At 36.8% G+C, this 26,315-nt stretch overlaps 1 protein-coding gene and 1 pseudogene across 1 annotated transcript in view; one reads left to right on the top strand and one right to left on the bottom strand.

Annotated features, from left to right (window-relative positions):
• ERICH3 (glutamate rich 3) overlaps window positions 1-26,315 on the bottom strand; it is a 106,454-nt gene that overhangs the window by 54,539 nt on the left and 25,600 nt on the right. Inside the window, 6 exon segments of the mRNA XM_019448860.2 lie at window positions 5,978-6,196; window positions 10,484-10,642; window positions 15,449-15,577; window positions 17,488-17,559; window positions 21,063-21,188; window positions 23,638-23,731. Coding sequence (XP_019304405.2) covers window positions 5,978-6,196; window positions 10,484-10,642; window positions 15,449-15,577; window positions 17,488-17,559; window positions 21,063-21,188; window positions 23,638-23,731 — 799 coding nt within the window.
• On the top strand, window positions 4,081-4,521 carry LOC128774713 (60S ribosomal protein L26-like; annotated as a pseudogene).

Raw genomic sequence — 26,315 nt, 5'->3', positions numbered from 1 at the left:
ACATAGTATGAAAAACATTGTACAGTGCTCATTAAAACTCATACTGATTACATGTTCAAATGATAATATGTTGAATACACTTGATTAAGTACAATATGTTAATAAAATTAATTTCACATGTTTCTTTTTACCCTTTTTGGTATAGTTATGAGACATTGAAATTGCATATGTGGCTTGCATTATATTTCTATTGGATATTTCTGATCTGGAGGACTTAGCAATTAACTGATGTGTGATCAGACAGAAGAAGGAATCCTAGATTTTGAGCCCAAATTACTGGGAAAAAGGTCATGCTTTATGAGATACGTTAACTGAATGGATGGAGAAGCTGGCTAAACCATGTCAAATTTAAGGGGAAGCAGAATCTACCAGTCAGGCACCAGTAATTGCACAGGACTCATGGGGACTGTAGGAGGTAGGGAGGGGACCTTGACCAGATACAGAGAAAGCCCAGACTAGTTCATGCCTGGAGAAGCTCTTTGTCCTTTATTTCATAAAACATATAAAAAAATAAAAACAAACCTTGTTTGTTTGTTTTTTTAGATTAGTAACTATAATGATTAAGTAGCTTCTTATTTAAAAGCTTATGTTTTCACATTTATATACACCATTTATGGAACCATTCACATTTTAATAGAGGTGACCAGCAATATTGTGTGAGAACATAAAAATCTGCAGATGTGTGAGGTAAACCTCAGGGCAAAATCTAACTAGTCTGTAAAAGCGGTATAACTAGTCTCACAGATTCTGTAAAAGCAGTGTAACTAGTCTCAGATTCTGTAAAAACAGCGTAACTAGTCTCACAGATTCTGTAAAAACAGTGTAACTAGTCTCACAGATTCTGTAAAAACAGTATAACTAGTCTCACAGAGTCTGTAAAAGCAGTGTATCTAGTCTCACAGATTCTGTAAAAGCAGTATAACTAGTCTCACAGATTCTGTAAAAACAGTGTAACTAGTCTCACAGATTCTGTAGAAGCAGTATAAAAGCTCTGCTGGTCCTAGAACAAAAGGAAACAAAGCAACAGGGAATAGTAGCAACTTGCCAGGCTGTAAGATCTACCACACCTTGTCATTTAGCTCCATGGATCATCCCCTAGAGACACAGATCACAGAAGGCAGAGACTGTGCTCTACAGAAGAACAGGCCTTATTTCTTTGCCTTTTCTGACATGGTTTTTTTTTTTTTCCTTTTAAGATGATTTGGAGGATGCTTTGGGGGTGGTAGGCATAAAATGAGTAAATTTAATGTACAAACTACTCATGAGAGCCACCTCTCCTTAAATAAATCTTTTCTAGATTTCTATAAAGTAAATCAAATTACTGAAGGAAAAGTGCAAGACTTTCCCCACTGTGACAATTTTATTCTATACCTGAGGACCCAGGAGCTAGTGACAAATCCAAGAAACATCTAGGAAGTTCCTGAAGTCATGTGACAAGATGACTACATCTGGAATACAAAAACAAGAGTCAAGGTTTAAGCCTGTAGTGATGGCTAATAAGTGTGAAGAAGAGTCACAAAGGAGGCAAGATGAGAGGTAAAAGGAGATGGCAAGGAAAGATGAAGGTAGAGTGTCATGGAAGGCAAAGGAGGAAAGTTTCAAGGAAGAGGCAACAGGCAATAATAGCATAAAATGCTACTATCAAAGAAAAATCATGGTAAGTAGAAAATACAAATGAAGATGGCAGAAGTAAGTCTAAGTATAATACTAAATCAAATAAATGTGATTGACCTAAACTCACTTATTAAAGAACAGATATTTTCAGATTGAAATAAACACAAAGCATCCACATGCTACATAAATACATTTAAAACCTAAAGTTTAAATTCAAAGATATTAAAAGGCTGAAAGTAAAATGAATATATATACACACACACACACATATATATAATATTAAATACTATATATTAAATACTAATTTAAAGAAAATAAGTACTGAGACAACAGCAGAATTTGACATAATTATAAGGAGAAACTGACAGGTCTACAATTACAGAGAATGAATTATCTCTAGAAGTTAGGAACTGAGAGAGCAGATAAACAAGAATGCTAAGCATGTGAAAACAGGAAAGACATAATTAACATTTCTTATCTACTGGACATTTATAGAACTCTATTCCCAATATTAAGAGATTCACTTTACAAAAACTGAATATATATTAGTCCACAAGGAAGTCTCCACAAATACCAAAGAATCAAAATCATAGAGTAAGACATGTTTTATTGATTTTTTAAAAAGTTTATTTATTTATTTTGAGAGAGAAAGGGGGCATGAGCAGGGGAGGGGCAGAGAGAGAGGGAGAGAGAGAATCCCAAGCAGGCTCCATGCTATTAGCATGGAGCCTGACCCTGGGATCCATCACGCAACCATGATATTAAGACCTAAGCCAAGATCAAGTGCCAGATACTTAACTGAGCCACCCAGGCACCCCAGAGAACAAGATGATTTTTAAAAGTAACATTGAGTGGCGGGACCTGGATGGTTCAGCCATTTAAGCTTCTGACTCTTGATGGTTGTGAGATTGAACCCCACATTGGGCTCTGCACTGGGCATGGAGCCTGCTTAAGATTCTCTCTCCCCCTTTCTCTCTCTGCCCCTCCCCTGTGTGCTCTCTCTCTCTCTCTCTCAAAAAAAAAAAAAAAAAAAAGTAACATTCAGTGAACCAAAAGTGAGTTCTTAGAATTAAAATAAGGCACCAAAAGAAAAAACTCAGTAGAATGTGTGGAAGATAAAATTGTGGAAATCTCTTGTCAAGTAGAACAAAAAAAAGAATGAGAAAATAGAAGAGAAAAGCTAAGAATATTAGAGTTTCAGTCTAGTAGCTCCAGCATTCCCCAAACAGAGATTCCAAATAGAGAGAATAGAAGTTTGGAAACAAAACAAAAGACCAAGTCAGGCTAAAACCCTGTAACTCAAAAGACAGACATGCTAAGGTCTATGGAAGCCAGGACGCCCTCTGACACCATGGTGTTGCTAACCCCAGTGCAGAATGCCCAGCAGAGGCTGGCTTACATGCTTATCTGCACTTCACTTGTCATGGCCACAGGGTGGAAAAGTCCCTGCTCTCCCCTCCGTGCCCAGTACAGAAGCCCAGCCCATCCAGTGGCTGACCCACACTAGGACTTGCCTAGATGCCCTGACCCTGGTGAGCCCCATCTCCCTGGGAAACTCTCATGACCTGGCTTCTCTGACTTATCCAGAAGAGGCTCTTAAAACTATCAAGGAACCAAACTTGGACTCTGACCCAAAGACTCCATTCAGCTTCTTTCTCCTTTCTCCTATAAACATTGTTCTTTCATTACAATGGTAGATTTGAGCTTATTTCTGAAGTTTCATGCATCTAAATCAGAGAACTCTGAAGAGAAACAGGACTCAGTTAAGAAAGAAGTCAGTATGATGGTTACTCTGGGAAGCAGTAGGGGATGTGATGGGGCAGGAAACGGGGGCTCATAATATGACAGCAGTGTTCTACTTGGTTAAGAAATAATGATGTGTACATGGGTGCTTGCTTGATTACTGTTATTTAACTTGCACATATAGATTTAATATGTTCTTATGGTTTATGAGATATTTAAACCCTTTTTTAAAAAAATTAAAATATGAATGGGTCGAGCTTATTCCTGTAATATATTTTAACATCAGAAGATCAAATGCTGCCAGCATGGGAATATCATGAGAAACTCACTGTTCTCATTAAATAGAGGCCACAGACTTCAAGAGCACATGTTTGCTGGCTTAGTGCAGGGGGACCAATGCCAGCATGTACAGTTCAGAGGTAAGTTAGTAGACATGGTGGGTTTTATTATTGGCCCAAATATTCACTGCCCCACTCCGTGGGAGGAAGATACTTCTTCTTCCACCGCTGTCAGGCTTTGGTAATGGAATTCAAACAGAAGTTTCCCTGCTGAGTGGAATCTTAAAAACTTTCCATGGTTCTGTCGTCCATGAAGGCAACATACCCCAGACATACCCCAGACAGGGACTGTTTCTCCAGTCTGGGTCTCAGAATTGCAGCTGATCAACAACAGACGATTATGCGAACAAGAAATAAACTCCGTTCTTCCCTTCTGCAGCCAGCCACCGCTGAAGAGCCAGCAGCCAAAATGAAGCCTCAACTCCTTGTGACTTCCGACCCAAGCAAGAACCATAAAAGGCATCCCAAAGCACCTTCCCACATTCGCAGAAAGATTAGGTCTTCCCCTCTTTCCCAAGAGCTGAGACAGAAGTACAACGTTTGATCCATGCCCCTCCAAAAGGATGCTCAAGTATAGGTTGTGCAAGGACACTACAAAGGTCAGCAGACTGGCAAAGGAGTCCAGGTTTACAGGAAGAAATGGGACATGTGCATTGAGCAGGCACAGCAAAAGAAGGTGGGCCTTCACCCTGGAAAGGTGGTTATCACTAGACTAAAACTGGACAAAGACCACAAAGAGATCCTTGAATGTAAAGGCAAGTCTCGCCAAGTAGGAAAGGAAAAGGGCAAATATAAGGAAGAAACCATTGAGAAGATACAGGAATAAAGTAATCTGATATACTACTTTAAATAAAAACTGTTAGGGGTGCCTGGGTGGCTCAGTCGGTTAAGCGTCCGACTTCGGTTCAGGTCATGATCTCACGGTTCGTGGGTTCGAGCCCTGCATCTGTCTCTGTGTTGACAGCCTGGAGCCTGCTTCGAATTCTGTGTCTCCCTCTCTCTCAGTTCCTCCCCTGCTCATGCTCTGTCTCTCTCTCTCTCCTTCAAAATAAATGAAAACATTTAAAAATTAATTAATTAAAAACTGTTAAAATGAAAAAAGAGAGAGAGAGAGAGAAATCAACCTTTGTTGTTGTAAGCTGAGCTGCCTGGGGTTGTTTGTTAGACTAAACCGACAGCCAACTACTCTTCAGGGGACTTTGTTGGAGGAGAGAAGACGAATCTCAGGCTACGCACATGAAGAGAAGATCCAGTTCCTCTGTGGAAGCCTGGGTACGCTGAGAGACAGAGATGTATGTTACAGGGAGGATGAAAATCCAAATTAGAGAGGAGAATGACAGGCAGTGGAAAAAGGTAAAATTGAGGACCCATGGGACAGTGGACCTCTGACATGAGGAATACAAAGTTCTTCAGAAGCCATAACAAAGGAAGAATAATGGTGAAAATGGAAAAGAGAAAATTTGGGCAAGTGCAAGGAAGACAGCTCCAATATTTTGAGGTTATTGATGCAGAGAGCTGTGGGATTCAGATATGGAATGAGGTCAAAAAAGAATGCTGGAATGAGGCTGGTTTAGAAGAGTCAGTACGCAATCTGCGTGCAAGTCGGAACTTCACTCCCTGATTCTCAATCAGTGAAAGGTAGACCTACCTATCTGCTAATAATCACAGAAGTTACACATAATTTTCATTAGTTGTGTATTTACATGATAAAAATTAAGAGATCTTTTGCCTTTGTCCTATAAAGTGTCCCCGTTCAGTCTAACTGGTCTTAGGGCTATTTTTTTAATCAGTATTTTGAGAAAATGAGTACAACAAGCTCTACTATTTTCAAAGAACACTGAAAGAAAAGATTATACAATATTTTCCCAAAAATCACTAAAAGGAAGCTCTAATAGGTACTTGATGTGGGATTTTATGTTTTTTGGTATACTTAAGTCTCTAAATTTTCACAAATTACATGTTAAAATACTTCTAACACGTGATTGAATGGGCAAATTGAAGGAAATAAATAATTTGGAAATGGGCACAGTACAAACTAAATTTGACCTCAAGATTTACTGGATTTTTTAATTAATTGTGCTAAATTACTGAACTGAACTACTCAAGTATCTGATTTTAGATTCATTCAAGCTTACAATTACATTTATAAAATTATTATATTTATTTTTGTAAGGCACTTGCACTTGATTTCCCTAGATTCATTTTTACTATACATCCAGAAATTTAAAAGCATAATGTAATCTGTGCTAAATTAATAAAAGAAAACTTGATTCCATATTCACCCTGGTAAAGAGAGGCTCTAAGCCATTGGGAGCAGTGGTTGGACGAAATCTTCTCCTTCTCCATGATTCAAGTCTATTTTCCCTTGTGATTTTTCCTTTGTGGGGAGGAGGTGAAGGAGGAATAGGCATCATGTAATTGTTAATGTTTGGAAGTTGATAGCGATTCACTTCCTGTGAATTGTCCATGGAGTTCTTGAACTTCATCACTGCTTTCTTGCCCTGCAATCACATTTCATGACATAACAACCAGTAAAACAGAAGTAGTGACCAACATAGCCCCAAATTTTAAGACTATGGTTTACATTGCATGTAAACACAACTGACATCAATAGGCAAACTCAAAACACTTCATGTTTTTATCGAAAAGTGGCTTTTTGTAATATCCACAGCAAGTTAAATTTTCAAAAATTTTTAACCTTAAGTCTATTTTTAAGCCAAATACACAGTTATGGCATTTTCAAAGTACTTTGGGATTTTTCTTCAACAATCCATTAAATCTATGAGGACCCAGCACAATTAAACAATTTAAAGTCAGGAAGTTTGGAGTATTGTACTTTGAAGCAGGGTTAGATAGTCCACTTAACAGTGGAGTGTTATTATTACTTTTTTCACACTGATTTTCACCCATCCTGGTGTTATTACATTCCTTGATAATATAATATCTAGGAACTAAATGCAGACTCTGACCCAAAGACTAGAAATTTTTCTCCTAGAAATTCAACTTGTAGGAATAAATCCTACTAAGATACTGCACAATACATTGATATAAATGTGTATAAGGGTACACACACACACATGCACACCAAATTTAGTTGAACCATCAAGTCCAACAATAGAATATTTAATTACAATTTTTTGTGGTTTTTGTAATAGATTCTCACCAGGCTTCAAAAAGAACAGTATGAATCTATTCATCCTGACATAAAAAGGTCCATGCAATGTGATCACACATTTCTTTTAAATAATTTGTATGTGGATTTTGATAAAAATCAAGGATGACAGGAAGACTTTGAACTAAGGGTTGCCTTTGGGGATTTGGATTATTGGAGCATATCATTTTCCACCTTATATTATTTCCACCTTGTATTATTTGCAAAAAATGTATCAATCAAAAATTAAAGAGCACCAAAGGTATAATCAATAATTATATCACATTTTTCAAGTATATTTGAGTATTTGAATTTTCATAAATTGGTCATTTTTGTGTATCTGAGGTAGTTTCCCACACTTTAAGGCATGTTTAATCACTTTTATCCATTTTATACCCATTTATTTGGTATGGTGTTTTCAGTCAATTTATTCTTTGAGATGCTTTAATATAATGAAAAGTTATTGTTAATAAAGGGGAGTCATTCTCCAAACATTTCTCATTGCTAAATAAGTAAAGGAGGATAAATAAAGGCACATATGGTTCATATTTTGATTGAAAGCAACATTTATGTGAACATAAAGGGATTTAAATAGGCACCAAGGAATTCAGAATTGTTAAATAGTTGATATGTAGGTGCCATTTATGTTCTCATTTTTCTTTTTTCACATTTTCTGATTTTTCTGTGATGGGGTGCATTGATATTGTAATACAAATATAAATTAAATGAAAATAATAAGAACAATAAAATAAGAACAATGAATCCAAACTTTGAGGCTTTGGGTTTGTTTTTTTCTAAGTAGTTATCAGTCAATAGTATGCCTTATTTGGAAATGGATTAGTGAATTTTTTAAAAAATTAATATGCCATTCCTTACCTTGCTTTTTTAGCCCAAAGTGTCTTGGACATCTTTCCATGCTGGTACAGATAAGTTTACCTTATTATTTTGTTTAACATACTTTAATAAACTATAATATTTTTATACAACATCCTATTACATTGTTAGGTGTCTTCAATTGTTCACTATTGCAAATATTATAATATTAAATATTCTTGAATCTATTTCTTTCCACATATGTGTATATTCCTAAATTCCTATATATAAAAATGCTTGAGCATGTTCATTTAAAATATTGATATTCCCACATTGTCTTCACAAATAGATGTACCAATTTCTACACCTATCAGTAGTGTATGAGAAACTCTCATTCTAAGGATAATCATTTTCAATCAAGTCACTATTTTTACTCAGTTGCCTCTTAACCACCCTGTTTTGACCAAATTGCTTTTGCCTGAATCAAAGATCCTCATTCCTGATGCTTAGAAACTTGCTTATGCCTATTTTCCCTTCAAAAGATTCTCCTCATATGCATAACTTTGGGAATGCTGGCATCTTTGTAAATAGTTTCTTCATTAAACTCTTTAAGAAAGCAATAAGAATTTAGTGGGTACTCATTACATACTCAGCAATCATACAGACTACTATTCTTGAGAAATTTCTAGTCTGATTTTATATTAAATCATCTTCATCATCAAGGCAATGGAAAAAATTACTTGTATTTCTGGCCAGTAGAGTTTGCCTATGTATATTACAGTAAAAACTCCAATAAGTTAGAGACTTTTGTCTGCCTTGATAATTGACATATCATCAATGCCTAGAGCAGTATCTAGTCCATAGTAAGTACCTGATATTTACTAAATGAAAAGTGTAAGTTTACCTAATTTAAATTAACATGGAATTGATCTCAACCTTGTCAGCCTAAGTAAGCTACCACTAAGTGGCTATCTCTTGCTCATACCCCAAAATTTGAAAACAGGAAAATATAAGGCCCTATGCAGATTTAATAAATCTACCCAGTGTCTCAGAGCAGAGCTGGAAAATCACCTGAAAGAAAAAAAAAATCCCTCCCTAGCCAGCAGAACTTGAATATTACTTGACTGATAGTATTTATATATCTAACAGGAAAATGTGTCTACCAAAGTATAGGAGCTTAGGAAAAAATATAATCACGTTGGCAAATGTGGAAAGTATAAAGTATATCCCAGCACTATCTAGGGGAGAGAAAATCCCACCTATTGGACTTTAAATATTTCCAGTCCTAATGGCAAAATTATCCCAGGAAGATACACAGGATTTTAGCCAAAGACCTTTGAGTTTTCTGGTACCTTTGGCAAGCCCATTCCTAAGATGAGATAGGTACATCAAGCCATTTTAATCTGATTCCATCCCCCTACATACCATCATTCTGATTCCATGTTCACTAGGCAACCTTCTCATTGTGATCTGACTTCCCATGTGGGTCTATCTACAGAGGGATAATGACCTGCTTCTACAGCTTTGATTATTTGATGTCTGGTGAATTAATGGCACTTGATTATGATTTGGCTCCCTATTTTGGTTTACTAAAGGAGAAAAATGAACTTGTTCTGTATTATTTTAGTTAACCTGAGACAATCTCTCAGGATCTGACCGTTCCTGGACACTAGCTGAAACAGGAAACCTCTAGGCTTTCTAGCTGATCCTAGAAGGTCAGCTTAATTGACTTATGAATTCACAAGCTTCTGCCTAGCCCTAAGCACCATTCCCTATACAAAGTGCTACCACTCTTGGTTTAGTTTCTCCTGCTTTCTAGGAAACAACTATTAAATTAACTAAAGGTTTGGGAAAAGTGCTTCATAAGCTGAAAAGCATATTAAATGGATAAAATATTAGTTATTTGTTAGAGTTATATTTATACTTTTATCATGAAACACAATCATTTGTCTGAATTAATTTCTTAGTATCAAGGTTATCTGTCAATTGTAGATGAAAAAATCTTAATTTCAAAAAAAGAAAAAAATATCTTAATTTCATATGTCTTATATTTCCTAATAAGAAATGTAACTAAATTCACCTATTTGAATTCAGTGACAACTGAACTCGTGACACAGATTCTTTCTTAAGCTCGCAAATGTTTCTTCTTCATGTTGGAAATACAAAGGATACCCTCCCTAATTACTGAATGTTCTAATGATTCCTCCCTGCTTAACTAACTCATATTTTATGTTTACCACATCTCCCTCCTCAGCTCTATTAAAATAAGTTCAAATTACCAGAGATATAACCTTGAAAATGAAGCAAGTCAAGCTCCTATGTGTGATTAATTCACCATTTTTTAAAGATGGACATTCTTTTTCTTCTGTATCCAACTTTCTCCAGAGTCAAACTTGAAGCAATTTCATACACTGATGGTAAAGTAAGTCAGCATGCAAATGTAAGCCTATTCTTGGAAAGTTTCATTTTCTAGGTTTCATGCATTTAAAATTTAGAATCAGTCAACACTGGGTCTATTCTGATAGAAGTCATACCTGGCTATAAAAAGTTTCTCTTTGTTTTTTACACATCCATTCGAATTAATGAAAGGTGACCTTATATTATTACAAATCTATTCCTTACTCTTTTTGCTTAATAGCACAGAAATCATAGGCCTTCCAGTTAGAGTAAGATGTAATTAAACAGAAGTACATAGTAAATGCTTAATAAGTGCACAATATAAATTTCACTGAGTAGATTAATTGAATCTTTGTATCTTAAAACCTTGGTAATCTAATATTCTAATGAAGGATAAAAAGATATTTCTTGAAAAAGTAACATTTACCCCAATGGGAAATGGAGCTTCATTTTCCAGCAATGAGGTTTTCAATCTGGACCCCGAAGTTATCTTTGGAACGGTTCCTACTGCAGGATTACTGGGAAGAGGCTTTAATCGAATTGGAGGCTGCATATTTCCTGGGGCAGTGTATGGTCGAGGGGCTGTCTAGACAATTAGGGAAAAAAATTCCATTTAAATTAGTATCTTGACATGTTTCCAGAACCAATTAATAACCCAACAAATTGCCTAGAGTAATTAATGGTGCCTTTTTACTGAACAGATTAAACTTTAATTATGTCCTTCCATTATACATAGCCTTATGACCCAAAGTATTTGTTAAAACATATGGTGTGGAAGTCCTCTACATAACTAAATGCCACAATTATAGAGTATTCTAGACAAAGGAGATGTTCTCTGTTAGGTTCCTGTATTTTATTCATTTTGTAAACTTGCTGACAATACCTAATTTATTCGGTGCATGAAAATGGCTTTGCTCAATTAAATGTTACCTTGAATAATGTTCCTATTTTAGAGATCTAAAGAGATATGATTGGAATGGACTCATTTCCATTTAAATGTTTTCAACATAAACTACTGTTGAGTCCTTTACATCTTAAGAATGGTGCTGAAGTAAAAGCAAACAATATGATTCAAAAAGAGAAAAGGCAGATGCCTACTATAATACATTACCATTTATTCAACTTCTCCCTTGAAATATCAGAAAAGTAAAAATGAAAAACGGTAACCGGCAAATGGAAAACACTGTGTAAAAATGGAGAGGTTTTCTAGGCTGGATCTTCTCCATTTGCCCCTCTTCTGCCTTCTCTGCCCTGCTCTGCCCTCTGGGAGTCATTTCTTTACTGACTGCACCAACTAATCTCAGGATTCCAGTTGGATTTGGCCGATGATAGGCACTGGCAGGGGATCAGAAGACAAGAGGCAAGAGGTTGGGGTCTTAATTCTCCTGGACCCTTCCCACCAAAGGTTGTGTGTGATGGGTCAGCTGAGTCCACAGCTCCTGTCAGGCAGTCCTCTCCTAGCTGACAAGTCCTGCCTGCTGGTGCTGATACCCAATCATTCCATCTCCCTCTCTGGTCTAGGTGCGTGGTTTCCCATCGTGTTGACCCCAGCACGTTTAACATCCCCAGTTGGTTTTCCTTAACCCTGGCGGCATCTTTGTAAATAGTTTCTTCATTAAACTCTTCCTAATTACCCTATTTGTGTGAGCCATCTGTTTCCTGCTGAGACCCTGACTGATGCATTTTCTAATCAAGAATGTACTATAAAGAATATAAAAAGTGCGGGTATGGAGCATCAGAAATGCTTTTTGTGCCACTGACAGAACACTTTAAGTTTAGTATAAAGATCAGCAACCTTTCAAGAAGGAAAAACAAGGTTTTTGGCTCCATTGTTCTATTACAACAAAAAGTAGGAACTTGTTAAGAATAATACATGTATATTTGGGCAAGAGAATTAGAAGGATGGTGTATAAATGCACTGACTCAAGAACAGTGAACAACAAATATTCAACTCTGGAAAAGTGTTGTGTAAATACATAAAAAATGATGAGACAGCTCCTACCACCACAATTTGGTCTGAGTGCCATCTTTACAAGTATGTCATATGTCACTAAATGTCTGATTTTGTTAAGTCAACATTCACTGGATTCCAACTATAGGCACTATGAGGAAAATAAAAAGTAATTTTTAACATCTAATGCAACACAAGACAATTAGTGCCAAATAAACCACACAAATACTGCCAAAGAGACAATAGCAACAATAACAGAATATCTAAGAACTAACAGGACTTAGAACTAAATGTTGTTTGGAATAAACCAATGAGACTAGGACAAATTCAAGTTTTCACAGAAGCATTTTATCCAAATGGATGATCAAGGGAAGAAAATGGATGAGCAGAGAAGAAGAATGATAACTTTGAACATCGAAGTAAGGAAAGCTACTTGTTGAGACAGACATGGGAAGGGTATCAAAAATAATATTGTTCAGTATCTGTTTTTCTTTCTTCACTAGTAATAGAATTTTTATCAGGGAACGTGGCTCTCATAAATAAAAACTATATTTCCCAGCATCTCTTGCAACTCTGTACAGCTGTATGCCTAAGATTTGGCCAACTAGATGTGAGCAGAAGTGATACATGAAACCACTATATCGAAGAGATGTGCTGTCACTTTCCCTTTACCCCCTTCCCTCAGATTGAAATATTCACATGGTGATATGCCGTCCTGGCTTATGTATATGAAGACAACACACTAAGTTTGGCAGATCAATGACACAATAGGAGTCTGAGCTTTTGATGAGCTCACACAGTAGCACTGGGCACAACAGCTGAAACTCACATAAGTGTGTTACAGTAGGGAAGGCACCGTTATATTTAAGTCATTGTTATCTTGGGTCTCTGCACACAAACCTCTTTCATGACCTATATGGAATCCTTAGTGGATTGACTAAGGCAACATTTGATTTAAAGAAATAGAACACAAGATTCTATGAGCCAAAAGGCAAAATGTCTTAAAACCCACAAAGATATATCAAACTAGAGGTTTCTGAACAAGGAAATCAGATCATCCAAAAGAATTCTTTAACACTCTGTAAAACAAATATGCCTAAGACTCTCTCTTGTCAAATAATTCAACTGAACACAAACACATTGAAAATCTAATATAGGAATTCAAGAAAGCAGGTTACTATAAACTAGAACATGATCTATTCGCTTCTGTGCTCTAAATTTTATTTCCCCCATTTGCATACAGATATCATTCAGTTAGATGAATATGGCAGTCAAATGTTTAACTGATTACATTTATCTCTAAAAACAAATCTGCATCATTCAACTAACAGCTGTGAGCTACAAACTGTTGTAGTTCACATCAGAAGCCACCTTAAATTTTGCTATATTTGAAACTGTTTGTAATATATTTTCTTGGAATAAATACGGCACTGTAGCTTAACATTTTCAAAACTGTACCAGAATGTGAATTGAAACTGACTACCTGGTGGTTACTCAGCTTAGCTGAGCATTTTTAATTCTTAGTAGAAGATCTCCAGGGGTGAATTTCCCAAGCTTGTACAGAATTAGTTGAATGGGTTTCCACAGTTTTAATGGGAATGGTGTAGCTAAAAGCCTATATGCTACTCTGAAAGTTTAGGTTCAATTAGTGACCAAGTGCAATAACTATTCACTGGATGGTTTCTTTCTTTATTCAAGAAAGTTAAAAGAAAAATCAATGGCAATATCCCAAAAGGATTATTTTCTCCATCTCAATGGCACACGGAGGTCAGGAGTCAAATTTAAAGGATATGTATCCAAGTTGGGAGAATTAAAAGGAAGATTTGAATTTCTGTAAAATGGGAACTACAATTCAGAGATCACAATAGGTATCCCCTATGGTGCTTTTGCACCATAGGGGGTGACCAAGTGAAGAATGGTGGCTTACCAGATAGAAAGGCTTCTGAAGTGCTGGTGTCAGTGTTTCCTGTAATTTTTAAATTACTTTCTCACTCCTGCCACATTAAGATCTCCTGGATGTATCATAAACTACTTATTGAGGGTGTTCAGCTGGAAAATTGAAAAGAAAGCCTTTCAAGGGTTTTTCCTCTCTGAAACAGGTGGGAAGATGGAAAACAGCACTTGATTGTTTCTTTTGTTTCAACCAGGTTAAGCTTTTGAGAGCCTAGTGAATTTGCCATCCAAAACCAAAAAGAATTATTTGTGTACGTATACATTTAAATGAAGCTTGGAAATATGGTATCAACAAAGGGAAAACGGTTGCTTTTCATAACTTGAGCTGTTCATCGGGAGATGTCAAAACATATTTACCTTTGAAAAATGTCAAAGCTTAACACTATATGCGATGAACCTACTTCAACAATCTGGGAAAGCTTTGCAATTTCTCTACAAATATTGTGCAATCCAAAAAAATGTTCATGCTAACAAGAAAATATATTAGGCCACATAAAATAAGAATAAAGATGTGATCAAGCAATTCATTTACAACTTAAACCATCAACCTCCAGCAAATATTTTGCAAATCTTTTCCTGTATCTATATTGTTTCAAGCTACCTTACCTTCTTTCAAACAAATATCATCTCTATATTATAAGTGAATCAAACTGGAATGAAATGTCGGCATGAAATTTCTTTAAACAGAATCTCTGTATATTTAAGTATTTTTGTTAGGGTATGTGTACACGCTTTTGATAAAAGAAACACAAATATAAGTATATAGCCCACCATGCTATACAGTATGACTGAGTTTGTGTGCATAAATAAGTTTTACAGATAAGGTGAGAGTGGAGGGAGCAGCAAGACAAAACCCAGAGGTCAGAAAACACAGAACATATGTGGAACGACTCATGATTCCACAATCTTGCTGTATTGTAGGGTGCTAAAGGGTAATCATGAGGGGAAATATTGAGTTGGCTAAATTGAGGTCATAGGGCTTAGAGTTTTAAATGTCAGGTGGAAGGATCCAGGTTTTTCTAAACATGTCACAGAGCCAGTAAAGTCATTTCGGTATGTAAGTAACATAAATAATCTTCACTTCAAGAAAACTAATCTATGGGGCACCTTGCTGGCTCAGTCAGTTAAGTGTCCGACTTTGGCTCAGGTCATGATCGCACGGTTCATGAGTTTGAGCCCTGCATCTGGCTCTGTGCTGGCAGTGCTGAGCCTGCTTGGGATTTTCTCTCCCTCTCTCTCTCTCTCTCTCTCTCTCTCTCTTTCTCACTCTCTGCCCCTCCTCCACTTGTACTCTCTCAAAATAATTTGAAAGGGGTGATACTGATTGTAACTGGGACATTCAGTAAAGACAGTTGAACAGATACAAAACCACATTGTCATTTAGTAGGATTCACAGAATTATACAGACAAATAGAATTCTTTCTGAGAGTCATTGGAAATTATAAATTAGTTGGGATGGCACATGACAGAGTGTTTAATAAGACTCACCAGTGTTATTGGACTGGAATGTCCTTCATCAACCAGAACACTATGGCCACGGTTAGTCTTTGGGCCAACTGGGGGGTGAGGAGATAGGATTGGCATGTTATTTTCTATAAACCATCTTGTGGATTCTCCCTAGGATAAGAAAGTGATTTGATAAGTTGATGCATCATTAGTAATCTAGGTTAGGTTATTGCCTGACAGGTAAGAGATACTTTATTATTAAAGAAGTCCTTTCTCATTACTTTCGAAAGTGTTCCTTCTGGGGTGCCCGGAACGGAAGTGTTCCTTCTGGGGTGGCTCAGACGGTTAAGCATCCCACTTTGGCTCAGGTCATGATCTCGTGGTTCATGAGTTTGAGCCCCACATCAGCTCTGTGCTGACAGCTCAGAGTCTGGAGCCTGTTTCAGATTCTGTCTCTCTCTCTCTCTCTCTCTCTGCCCTCCCTCGCTCATGCTCTGTCTCTCTCTCTCTGTCTCTCTCTCACACAAGAATAAATAAAATATTTTAAAAAATTTAATTCAAAATAAATAAACATTAAAAAAAGTGTTCCTTCTGAAGTCTATCATGACAGTCAGAAAAAGTTTCACAGCTGTACTGGGGCTTTGGGTGTGTTAGTAAGAGTCAGGAATTTCAGTCTCCTATGTTGGAAGAAACAGCTGTACTCAAAGAAATAGCAATGGATACAGTGCATCCTGAGTTTTAGCAACAATAATATTTATTTATCTGCTTTAAGCAGATCATTACAAGAAGCACAATGCTCTTCACAGCTCTGATTAGTAAAGACTACCAGCAAGTATTACTTTTCTATCTTAAAAAATAATTAAATCATGCCCCAAGCAAGAGGGTTGCATATTACATACAAGGAGCCTAAATCATAGGTCTTTCACCAAGTACAGCTATAAAGTGAAAACCGTTATAAATAAAAATCATATAGGGAGGAAGTGGAGTGTCCATCAGGAATTTCTGCCACTGTTGTAATACACCCGTGTGCTTAGTCAGTGTGTCTGGCAACCTGGGTGAGGGTGAACCACACACTGCTTCAAGCAGTGTTCGTCACTATTTCCAGTGACCATTCTTCTCCATGAGTATTTAATCAGTAAATCAGAGAATCTAAAACTCAGTCCTTGATGCAGGACAATATTGGCAAAGTTGATCTCTACATACCAACTTTTCTGATCTTGAAAAACTCCCCTATCTGCTGTTATTTAACAACACTTTCCTAACAAGATTTTCTTTTGACCATGATAAAATAGATTTGAGTCTATCAGGTAAGAGGGAAATATGACTGTCTTCTATGGCAAGTTGTTCTACAGAAGCTTTACAAATAGTTCTCAGTCTGTGAAATGTGTCTTAGGTCCCACATTTGTAATACGACACGGAAAATAAAGAATAACATGTGAGTTTGAGTGGCTCAAGAATAAAACTGCTAACCTAAACTGAAGCCTTTCAAACATGCTTAATTGAATCTCTTATCCTCCCAATTCAAATTTATGTTTTATAAGTTCACTTCAAAGAAGAGATGTCAAATACAAAAATGGAAAAACAAGGAATTTTTAAATGCCTTGTACAGAATGTCTAAATCTTATGCTTTTGTTTGCCAAATAGATCTTTCCTGCCATCTATTTCCAAGGGTCATGCTTGCATGAAAATGTGCCATTGTATAATTTTTAGAATGCCATTTCCCACCACTTTGGGAACATCACCATCTATTTTCAGCTTTTTAAGACAAAAAACAAAAATCCTTTGGCGTCTATCACATATCAATCAAGAAAAGATAAAAGCAAAATTTCAAACTTGAAAAGAAAGTTTTCATGTTTCCTTTGAAAGGTTTGTACCTTGTAAAATTTATTTTGCACAAGGAGCTCCTATTTTGCCAAGATCTTCTGAAATAATGGTGGCCAAGACATAGTCTTGGTGAAACTATCACCTGACTTCAGCTGAGTTACCCAAAGGTAAAGTGCCTTGAAAAACTTCAATAACAGCACCACTGACTTTTAAAATCATAAAATAATTTAGTAAAAGAGAATTGTGTAGCTCCTTACCTTAAATCTCTGAATTCGCTCCTTCCTAGCCAAGCTCTCCAGTTTTTTCTTTATTTCAAGCTGATGATAACGCTAAGTACACAGGAAAGAATGGAGGAAAGGATCCTATCAATTATAGCAAAGAGTTTTTTAGAGGAGAATAATCCCCCCAGCTAGCTGTATTCCAATTCCCCACCTTGTCATTGAGATGGAGAAGAATCACCTGCATACGTGTGCAAGTGGGAATATAAATTGATACAACTCTTTGGAAAACCAATCCCTAACATAAAGTGGTGAAAAGGGTCCCAATCCTTTAACCAATACATTCCACTTCAAAACCTAGGAGAAAATCAGAATTAAAAGACAACATATCTGTGTGGTACACAAAGATGCTATCTGAAAGGATTTTTCTCTTCCAAGCAAAAATTCAGAAGCAATATAAACCGTATAGAGAAGGGTTAACTTTTGGCCACATCTGTATAATGAAATAGAATATAATCGTTAGAATAAGATTCATAAAGAGTTTCTTTAAAAAGAAAGATTGAAAATGCACGTAATGCAGGAGCAAAGTAAAATACAGAATTGCACAGAACTATGATTTAATTGATCACACTTATACTGTGCGGCTGTCCCTGTGCCAGGAAGTCACATCCTGGGCAACATCTCTTCTGGAACAATGCTAATTGCTAGGCAGTCTCACTCCACAAGTGCAGAAGCTGAGGCAGAGGACCATGAATTTGTCCCAGGTCACATATCTAGTCAGTGGTGGAAATGTAATTTGAAGTTCAATCTATTGGACACTAATTTCCTGTTTGTTTGGTTTTTACTTATTTACTTATTTTTCATAAAATGTGTCCCTGTCACAACATAGCATATTTTTATCAATGTATATGTATAAATAGAGACTAAAAGGGAATGTGAGTATGTTAACAGCAGTTCTTTCTGAGACAAAGATTTTATGTGGTTATTTTCCTTTTTATGCTTTCTTGCATTTTCCTAACTTTCTGTAATATATTAATTATATAATTTAGAAATAAACCCCATATGAAAATAATCTGCTCACAATTTTGTTGGAAATCATTCAGACACATTTGAGAGCGTTTTAAAGAGTGGGTTTTTCCTGTTTTTGATCTCTTCGTGCTTCCTTTTGGACCCTGCAGGCTCCATCCTTCCCTACCCAAGTATTATCAACCTCTTCAGATACTTCCCTTTCTTCTCTCCCTCTTCCTTGCTCTCTCACCCACTGATCACCATTTTGTGAGATTCGCTACCAATCATTTTCCATCTTTTATTTATTTCCAAGTCTCTGCAGCCCTCTCTCCTACTGCCCCTCCTCTTCACCAAGGCCACCAATGTCTTTGCCTCTGGGTCAGACCAAGGTCCTTTTCCCCCCAGTACTTTCCTGTTTAAGCATTGCACATTAAGCTTGTGAGAGCCTGCTGGCTTCCAGGACACCTTTCCATAGGGCCCAGGTTTCCACCACGCGAGGGCTCTCTCCTACTCCCTGTGGTAGGTAGTTCCTGGGCCCCAGCAGTGCACTGCCACCCGCCAGGTTAGCGCCCCCAGAATTGCTCTGGCTCCTTCTTCCCCACTCCATCCTCATTCAGTGTCAGTCTCTCTCCCCCTTCACATCTCTAGGGACAGCTAGCTGCCTTTCCCCAGCGTGTCATGACTGCTGTGAGTCCTTACCCTTGGGCAACAGCTTCCTAACTGACCTCCCATTTCCACATCTTTCTAATGATGCTCTGCTCACTCATTTTACGCCGTTGCTGAAAAACGTCTCATCGCCTCATCACCTATGCTCCAAACCTAGTTAGGAATTGAAGGCCTTCCAGAAACCAGGCCCCAGCTTACAGAAGAGTGCCTCTTCCTGCTGCTCCTTCAACCAACCTGCCTTGCAGTCTGGCCTCAGTGAGCTTTCCTGCCCATCCACAATGGCCTTTCCCCTCTAACGTCGCGCCAGCTGTCCTCACTCTCTCGAATGTTTTTCTCATGCTTTCATGTGCAGCTTCACTCAGCCTTCAAGGTCCAGTTCAAATAGCAGGACCTCCGTTCTGCTTCCTCTGACTTTCATAGAGATAAGTCATCATTCTCTACTTCCTGGAACTCGGTCTGTTTTTCCTCTCTTCTAACACTTGATCACTTTCTACAGTAGGTTTTTGTTTTTGTTTTTGTTTTTTTTGCTTTTTTGTTTTTATATATCACAGCTATATCACATAGCTTCAAACTGGTACGTGGTAAGCCTACAATTAATGATTAATGTTTGTGGTATGAACAAATACATGAATATTAATGTAACAACATTAGTAAATAGCATCAGCATAAAATAAATGTGAGATAAATGTAACAATTTAGAGACAGCTATTCTATTTGTTAATTATATTAATATATTACATATCATAGTTATATATATTACATCATATGAAATTATATATTCTATATTAACACTTATCTAAGACATTTATTCCAAATTTTAAGAATATACAAAGACTCTTAAATGATAGCATATTCTAGTTATGATATGTAAGTTACATGAAAGTTTGGAAAACCAAAACTTCAAGGATTAAAGCTAATACAAAATTTAGTGCCTATTGGGTAAATTTGAAACTAAGTATAGATTAATCTACTGTACTATTTTTTTTTAACATTAGTCGCAGAATTCCAACTAATACTTTTATAAGCAAGTGAATTTGAATGATTCCATATAACTCATGCACATGTCATAAAGCACAAAATGAATTCCTAAATTAACAGATCATATACATCTTATCTGAATGCAACACTTGTTCGGTATAATGGTAGCATAATAATAAATATTTTCAGTGCCACTACACTTAGTATTGGTTTACTGGTGATTCTACAGTTGTTCATAAATGTTTACTGCACTCACAGGTCAATGATTTTACCAGCCAAGTTTTCTGATTTACTGCTGTATGGTCAAGCCAAGAAGTGACATGCTTTTTCACAGAGATTAAAATGGTGTTGATGCTTGAAACTATAAGTTCCATGGAGCAAGGCTAAAATAATTTATCAAGTTAGCTATATATCCTACTAAAAATGCCATGTCAGGTTTGAAAAAAAAAGTTGTTGATGCTCGGTTTATGAATCTATGCTGACCAATGTGGCCTAAAGTGGGAGGGACAGCAGATGTTTCAATGCCTCTTCCCTGAAATTTAGCATACGGCCCAGCTTCAGAGCCTTAAAAGAATAACAAATCTGAAATAATTCATGGCAGTGGAATTACTGATATTTAAACAGATGTCACTTTTTTTTTTTTAGCAAATGGAAATTGGGGTACAGATGGTGAGGGCTGGTATGTTTAAGAGTAGCCATTATGGATTAAAAATCTACATTTGTTAAATTAAATATCACAAAATATATAATGATGTCCATATTTTTCTGTAACTGAAATCGAGAAAAGCTTACTTCAGTCTCTTGGCTCCTTGCTACCCAGAGATTATAGAGTATTTCTCAGGGCACCTTGTTCCAATACTTTTTAATGAAATACAGGAGGAATTCCTCTGCTTCTAGTACAGAAGTAGTATTAATTATCATATTAGAAACTATCTACTATAAAGAAAATATGAATACTTTACCTCCATATCAAGAACCTTATGGAAAATAGCCTGAGCTAGGCACTCCCGGATATATTTTTGGTGATCCCTCTTCATGATATTTAGTTTGTATTCTTTTTCGGAAAGTATTCTCCCACTTCTTGTGATCTGTCATGAATAAATAAAACATACATGGAAATACAAAGCAAAAAATGTATTGTTTGTTACCAAAAATGGAGAGATGGCGTGACAAAGAGACAGAGAGAGGGGCAGCATCTTCTAAGCCTAAAAGGGCATACTACTATGGCTGGTAAACTCACTCTTCATGAATATTTCATAAGGGAAAAAAATCGGTCTCATATACCAGCATTGGCAAAACACACACAGGTGGTGCACTTGACGTTTAAAACAAGGTTTTCATTAGAGTCACAATTTCTCCTTGATGGAACCCAGGTGTTCTTTTCACGTCTGTCTTTTGAACACATTTGGGAAGAAGAGGTGGAGCGCTACCTTGAAACAATGAATAGGAGCAGTGATCACAGGACTGATGATCTCACAGGAAATAACGTTGAAGGGCAAAACATGTAAGCTATAGAGGTTCTCATCAGTTTGTTTTAAAAACAATTGGTTTCATTACTTTATTTTCACAGTTTTTTCTCCTTCCACTCTCCAACCCAGAATGTAATTTAATGTGTCATGATTCAGATTTCTTTCAGATTATGCAGTGCTGCACATATAAAAGACTCCAGATTGCTTTCAATTGGCATCATTGAAAATGCCAGGAGTGGTAGTTTCTGGTTTTTATTTACTTATTTTTCTTTGCTTTTGCTTTTAATCCTTCCTGAGAGCATATTTGTGGTATTTTTCTGTATCTTCTATCCTGGATTGTTCATCTTCTTCCTTTCCACTTAATTATGCCCTGCTCTTTCAGGTCTAACCCAAGCCCACATATTTCTTAATTTTGAAAACTGTAGTTTTTTAACACTGTTGTGGCAACATATTGGAGCACTGCGACCAAGAAGATTGGTGTTACAAGTGATTGCTTACTGATGATCTTTTTTTATATCTTTTTTTTCCCTGATGAAAAAAAAAGGGTGTGTGGTTCTAGAAAGTGTTCCCAATCACAAATAACTCAGTTACGGTCTTTGAGATGTGTTCTCCGCCCGGGATATCGTGCCATATGTTTCCAGATGAGAATAAAAGTTGAGAACATTCTGCACTGTGGCTCCCTCCTCAGTTAACAGGTGTCATTGTTCTCCCCCCCCCCCCACCCCCCCCTGGGGGAAATCTGATCTCCCCAAGTAGACTGGAAGCTCCTATAGGGCAAAAGTTCTTAAACTGGAGCTCACATTAGAATTACCTGGAAAAGTGTTGAAAATAGATTGGTGGGCCTCACCCTACAGCTGTTGACTCAACAACAGGTCTGGAGTGCGGCTCCAAAATTTGCATTTTCTAACAAGTTCCCAGATGATGCTGAACACAAACAAGTTCTAGAGAAATCTTCCTTATTTGAGTTGGCATGCTACATAACCAATGTTCAATAAATACTTGCTAATGATGTTAATAAGTAAATACAAAGTCCTTTCCATTTATACATAAAGCTTACCAATTGTTATCCAAAGAAGGAATGTTAATAGTAACCACAATAATTGCAACAAGCATTTATTACACCTCTCTTATTGCCGCAACGATCCTGAGGGCTGGGTATCATTATCTTCATTTCACAATTGAGGAAGCTGGAGCTGAGTAAGTTAAGTATGTGATTTGCTCAAGATTCTATGACTTGTAAATGGCTGAGCCAGGTTTCAGCCAGGTCTGTCTGATAACAAAGCCCCAGGAGACAAAAAGCAAGCTCTCAGGAGATCTACCCTGCCAGAGTTCCAAGCACAAAAACAACAATTAGAAACACAATGCATATCCTTTCAACACCATGGCAACAATAGTTAAGGAAATCTTTGTGTTTTAAGAAGGTAAACAGCTAAAATCATTACTCACACTTTGTATAACCACGCCTATTTCTTTCAGTGGAAAACTGTAGTATTTTTTTTAAAGATTTTCACATTAAATACATTTAGAGGAATAGAAATTTTGTGGAAATGATAGTTTTACAGCTATGAAAAGACACTAATGTTATCAATAAACCCAGGAAATGAAACAGGTTTTTAAAATTCAAGGGGAAATTTTTGAACTGTTCGTGTCTTCCACACCTTATTCTGTGATTATTAAAAATAATATTTTTTTTTTTCTGAAGACAGTAAAGTCTTCTCTGTGCTTAATCCCTAACAGTTCCTGGCTCATACAATGTGTTCAATGAATACGTGTTGAATAAATAAATGAATTAACAAATAAATAAAATATGCTATTGGAAGCTCATAGGGTTTTTCCTCAATAATTTATAAGTAGCTTTAGCAGTCATTGTGACCTCTCTTCCTATCTTTTGAAACACAGCTTCAAAAAGATAATCTGAGCTCTGGAAAAGAAGTAATTTTTCTAAAAAAAAAAAAGGGGGATGAGGAGGTAGGTGTCACTGATTAGCTCAAAAAGAAAACCAGAAAAGGGAGGAAATTACTGGATTTAATGAAACAAGAGGGCAGGTAGAAAGTAAACCAAATCTTACCAGCCCTGATCTTAAAAGATGCCGTCTTATCCTTGTGTTGTTAAAATATCCAGTCAGGTGTTTATCAGTAAGACTATTATATGCTGCAAGTAATCTGGAAGATAAAAATGAAACCATTAAGGTTTTATGAAGTGTTGCTTGATAACCAAGGCAATTCTTGACTTTCTCATCCCCAAACTGTGCATAATCATTCACTTGTCCAGACAGACAATCATTCATGTGTTTAATAAACAGGTTTTGAGCAATTACTGTTTTCCAGGTTTTATGATAAGAACTGGGACAGTCCTGACATTGTTTATTTTGCACACAAGTATGGAAATCAGGCATGAACAATTAAATTGGGTGTGAAAAATCCAACAACAGAAATATGCATAACTCACAGGGACACAGAGAGTTATGGACACCACCAACTCCAGTTGTCAGGAAAGCCCTCACAGAGGAAGCCTGATGGAAAACTTGGGAATTCCTTCAGAGGACTCTTCAGCCTCCTGCTTCACCCTAAATTCTAGCAACAAACTTACGTGCACCTCCTCAACATATTCATTCATGACTTCAGCATACCACGCATGGTCCCTCTACTGCCAAGGCCTTTCCCCGACCCTTTAGCTAGTGGATAAAGACCCATGATTAACAATCATCTCTTTCCAGAAAACATTCCCTGACACAAACTGGATGGACCTGCCACTCCACTCCCCCCACCCCCTGCGAAACCTTGAGTTATATTACACATGATTGGAAGGCCAGAATCGTGTGTTATTCTTGGTATCCCTATAGATATTATTTATTGTGTTCCCAAATAATGATGTGTCAATAGATGAAAACACAATTTTGCTTGAGACTTATTTTTACTGGTGTAAACTTCTAAATTTAAGGTCAGCAGCTTAGAACTCTTAACTTCCAGATAGATAGATAGATAGATAGATAGATAGACAGATATCTCCAGACAATGTCATTAATTCCACATCCAGAACTCCCCACCCTTCCCCCAAAATTCACAAATTACTTTTGATTTCTAGGATCTTTTATTTTAAGAGTTAAAAGAAAACAAATTGATTGATGTTATACTTGGGTAGATGGTCAATCCGAGCCTATAAATCAAAGTTTGAAGCTATTTTTTCTAAGTTTTAACTTATCCTCTACTGATTACTATCACCTTACAAAAGCACATACACATACATGTACATGTAGGTATATATGTTCATCCATATACGTCCATATACATAAAGGTGAATATATGTACATATATATATATATGTATACATACAGAGCGAGATGAAGACAGACAGAGGCAGAGAGAGAGAGAGAGAGAGAACACAAGTCTAAACATAACCCTAAAATAAGGCTGTCTTAAAAAAAATGTATACCCTATTACCTGCAACACAGATTACAGTGTATACATACTATGAGCAGTTGATCCTTAACTTACTTGGAGGCTAGAGCAGGGACTTATAGAATCAAGTAAATGTCATTAGTGACAATTTTATTTAGCTGCCTTAATTACATGGAGATGGTATTGGTGACCTTTTCCTTTCTCTTTTCTCCTTAATGCCCATCTTAGGAAAGTTATATACTGTCAAATGGTAAGAAAAGTTTAATTTTGTCCACAAAAGACACCGAAAGCCGTTACAAAACCCAGAAGGCAAGATGCCACACGAGGGTTGCCGACGTGTGAACAACTGCGGAAACCATTATTTCACTGGGTTTATGTAAAAAGACAACCTGAGGGCTTCAGTAATGCACATACGAAACCAGCCCCAGATAATGCTTTGAAACTATCTTTTAAATGAACTGTCTTGGAGTCCTATAGTTCATCAAAGGTTTCCTGTCTCCAAAAGGTCAACACTGTATCCCTTACCCTTTCTGAATCTCAGAATATCTTTTCAGCAACTCATTTCAGAAAGGTGAGCAGGTGTCTCTCGGTCCTAACAATCATGATTCCACAGCTCACAGATTCTTAAGATAAATCATTAGACAGATATCATATATAGTCTTTTGTCTGTTTTTCAGGCTCAAGTTTTTAAAAAAAGTCAATAGTTTTAGGATAGCTATGAGCGCTAAAACCCTGATTAAATGAAATAGGGTCAAAAAGTTAGGATAACATAAACTTTAACTTCCCTACTGACTGAAAATAACCCCCTTCTTTCAATTCAGAATTTGTTGCAATATTTAGGTCCTAAGGATAAAGCTTAGCCAGCTTTGGCACCACTTCATCTTAATTCTTCTCTCTCAGGCTCCTACGAAACGAGTTTGTGTCCACGACACCCCTCCAGTCTTACTAAAATGCCCAGTTGAGTTGAAACCTTTGAACACATCAGCTTTCTCACCTTTAGGAAAGACTGAAAATCCCTGGTTGGGATACCATTTGTAGAGCTACTCTTTCCATGACTATCATTTACAACTGGACTTGGCAGAAAAGCTGAAAAATAACTAGCTGGGTCGATCCAGGGTCAGTCATTTCTTTTTCAGCAGTACCTAATTTATTTTTTGTACTGAAACTTTAGGTTAACAAACTGATAACAAGACATTGTACTAGAGTAAACTGTATATGGATTTAGTAAAACAGCTGTTATGGACTCAATGTTTCCCCCCAAAATTTATATGTTAAAGTGCTAACCCCCAAGGTGATGGTATTAAGAGGTGGGGGCTTTGGGAGGTGATATGGTCAGAGGGTAGAGCCC

Source organism: Panthera pardus, unplaced genomic scaffold (genome assembly GCF_024362965.1).
Source record: "Panthera pardus isolate Hobbes unplaced genomic scaffold, ASM2436296v1 HiC_scaffold_11, whole genome shotgun sequence".
Lineage (NCBI taxonomy): Eukaryota > Metazoa > Chordata > Mammalia > Carnivora > Felidae > Panthera > Panthera pardus.
Note: the sequence above shows the minus strand (reverse complement) of the source record. Positions and strands in the feature narration are given on the sequence as shown.